Source organism: Nicotiana tomentosiformis, chromosome 1, assembly GCF_000390325.3.
Source record: "Nicotiana tomentosiformis chromosome 1, ASM39032v3, whole genome shotgun sequence".
In the NCBI taxonomy this organism is placed as follows: Eukaryota; Viridiplantae; Streptophyta; class Magnoliopsida; order Solanales; family Solanaceae; genus Nicotiana; species Nicotiana tomentosiformis.
This window is the reverse complement of record NC_090812.1, coordinates 31169386-31172258: the sequence shown is the minus strand read 5'-3', so window position 1 is coordinate 31172258 and position 2873 is coordinate 31169386. Positions and strand designations below refer to the sequence as shown.

At 35.0% G+C, this 2873-nt stretch overlaps 1 protein-coding gene across 1 annotated transcript; it reads right to left on the bottom strand.

Annotated features, from left to right (window-relative positions):
• Positions 1–1590: 1590 nt before the first annotated feature.
• On the bottom strand, positions 1591–2578 carry LOC104113777 (uncharacterized). Its single transcript, XM_009624062.2, has 2 exons — positions 2177–2578; positions 1591–1932 (listed from the first exon to the last, which is right to left on the bottom strand). The coding sequence occupies exons 1-2, from the start codon at positions 2576–2578 to the stop codon at positions 1591–1593; spliced, it is 744 nt and encodes a 247-aa protein (XP_009622357.2).
• Positions 2579–2873: the final 295 nt, after the last annotated feature.

Below are 2873 nucleotides of genomic sequence, written 5' to 3'. Positions count from 1 at the left end.
GATCCCTCGTCATTACTTCTTCGAGGTCAGACTAGATATTTACTGGGTACATGTTGTTTATGTACTCACACTATACTTCACCACTAACCATGTAGGATCTGAAGCAGGTGCATCTGGACATCATCCCGGTGCGCACTCCTGATAAATCGAGACTTAGCGGTGAGCTGCCTTCCGAGCCGTACTGCAGCACCCGAAGTCTTTATTTTGTATTTACTTTCTGTCTACTTTATTTTAGACAGTAGTTTAGTATTTTGTGTATTCTACTAGTAGCTCATACACTTGTGACACCAGGTCTTGAAATTTTACTTGTAGACACTTAATAATTTTTGAGTATTTATTTCACTACACTTGATCTTACAATTTGTTACATTTTATTTCATTAAATTTCCTCATCTCTTACTTATGTAATAATTAAAAATCAACTATTTCAAAAATGTTAAAAGAGTAGATACACGGTTAGTTCACTGTTGGCTTGCCTAGCGGCGACGTTGGGCGTCATCACGGCCTATAGGAAATTGGGTCGGGACAATGATCCCCCTCTACTTGTCATGCATCGGCTTCTATGGCAAGCGTCCAGATATCAACTACAAGAACACAAAGGCATATATTGAAAATGGTGTTACTGACCCTCTTGACATTTAGTGGTTGGTCAGTGAAATACCCCAGCAAAAAGAAGGATCATTGTATGTGCTGCTTTTCTTTCTATCTATTTAACCAATTGTATTTTACATTGAATGCTAAATCTTTTCCCCTATTATTTTTTGTAGTGATTGTGGTGTATACGTGACGGCATTTACAGAATATGTCAGCATTGGAGAGCTACCGATTTCAAAGGAAGACCTTTCTGATATTGATCAACACCGTAGACGTTATGAAGCGCTCCTTTGGGATTATACTAGGAAAAAGCAAGAGCTTGGTGCAATTAGTGAAAGTGAGGTGACTGGCAGATTAGCAAGAAGAAAAGGTGCACCAGCTGTGAACGAAAGAACACAAGTTCGGAAAAAGAAGAATTAGTTGCCCTTTTCAGTAGAAAAACTGTAGTTAAAGTGTTTAGTTGTAGCTGGATTATCATAAAGTTGTAGACAAATTATTTATTAAGAATAAGTCAGCTGCAATTTATTTGTAGCAGATTTGTGCTACAGTTGTTTTACCTTTTGTTTTGTTATTTTGTTCAGAATTCTACTACTTACAATAGAAAACATCAGTGGCTTTTTTTTTGGTTGAAAGTTGTTAGTACTTGATCTCGATATTAGTACGATATAATTTCTTTACAGCATAACTACAATTATGTCTATAATTACTATAAAAAAAATATATAATCTATTCAATTTTAGTAGTGTTGTTAGGAACGACTGAAAAGTAATAAATAAACCCAGTATTTGGACAAAATAACTACAAACCAATTGCACTAAGAGTTGAAATATGTTTAGCAAACATTCATTATAGGAGACAATCTTTATTCAAATTAGCAACACAATTATACCACAACTATAATTCTCCAGAATAGAACAAATACAACTTCATATGTCTTAAAGGACATATTATCATCAACAGTACTCAGTAAAAAAAAACTTTAAACTATATCAATTTTTATTTCCTTTTAGGAGCATTCCTACAAGATCTTTTGTTATGCCTTTCTGGTCCGCAGTTGCCATATGAAACCTTGTACTTCTTTGTATTTACTTCATCATATGGTTTGTATCTTTGTTTTTTAGGTCTCCCGGGCTGCCTTTTCCCAGTAGGTGGCTTTACAACTTCTTCAGTTATATGTTCTGGCACATTCCATTTGCTTTCATTAGGCAGCGAGTCTACTGGTATTTCATAAGTCTGCAGAAGACTCTCCCTCGTGTAATAAGGAGAACAATAGTTTTCATAAGACTTGTTCCTGTGCCTCAAAGCCGCCAAAGCATGTGGACAAGGAAGTTCATCAAGCTGGAATTGTCCACAACTACATCTCTAATTTTGAAGGCAAATAATAATGTGCTTCACACCATCTATCACAATATGGATGTAATATGTTAAAGCTCGCATCTACAATTTCATTACAAACACACAAAGAGTTGTCAGCAACATGACAAAACAAAATAACTACAATTATACAATAATATTTCTGCAATTAACAGTATATATTTAGTTTAATGGAATCAATGATCTGATGTTATTGGCTATAACTTACTCTCATCTTCTGCGATAATGTCCTGTTGTCCTCCAACTCTTTGTTGTATTTTTTTCCAAGGTATGTGAACGTACCCTTTGCATTCAATAACTTTTCATTAGTCCAACGTTCAAGAAGAGTCCTTATGTACTCTAATAGTTCTACTACGGGCAGCTCTCTTGCATCTTTGGTTACTGCATTCAATGACTCTGCAATATTTGATGTCATCGTCCATGTTCTATTCACCGTAGCATGTACTCGACACCATTTGTGATAGCCAATATCATATAGGTATGCTTTAACATGTGTGTCGATCTCTTCAATCTTTGACATTCTTTCATTAAATTCATCAAGCGTGTATGATCGTACCGTGACAAAGTACAATTTGTTTAACTTTAGATGACCCTTCTTGAACTTTGACATTACATTTGTCCAAGTATGCCACATGCAAGCATAATGTGGCGTGCCGGTATAAACAGTAGATGTTGCCTTTATACTCTTATTCCGGTCCGAAACAACACACATATTTGATTTTTCACCATATGCATATTTGAATTGCTCAAAAAACCACCTCCATGATGCGTCATTTTTTTAATCAACAACGGCGTATGCTAGTGGTAATATGCTACCTATCACATAGGTAGCAGAAATAAATTCAATTTCAGTAATAAAACTTGAAAATATAAAAAATACAGTCTCATAAACAACTTTATTATAA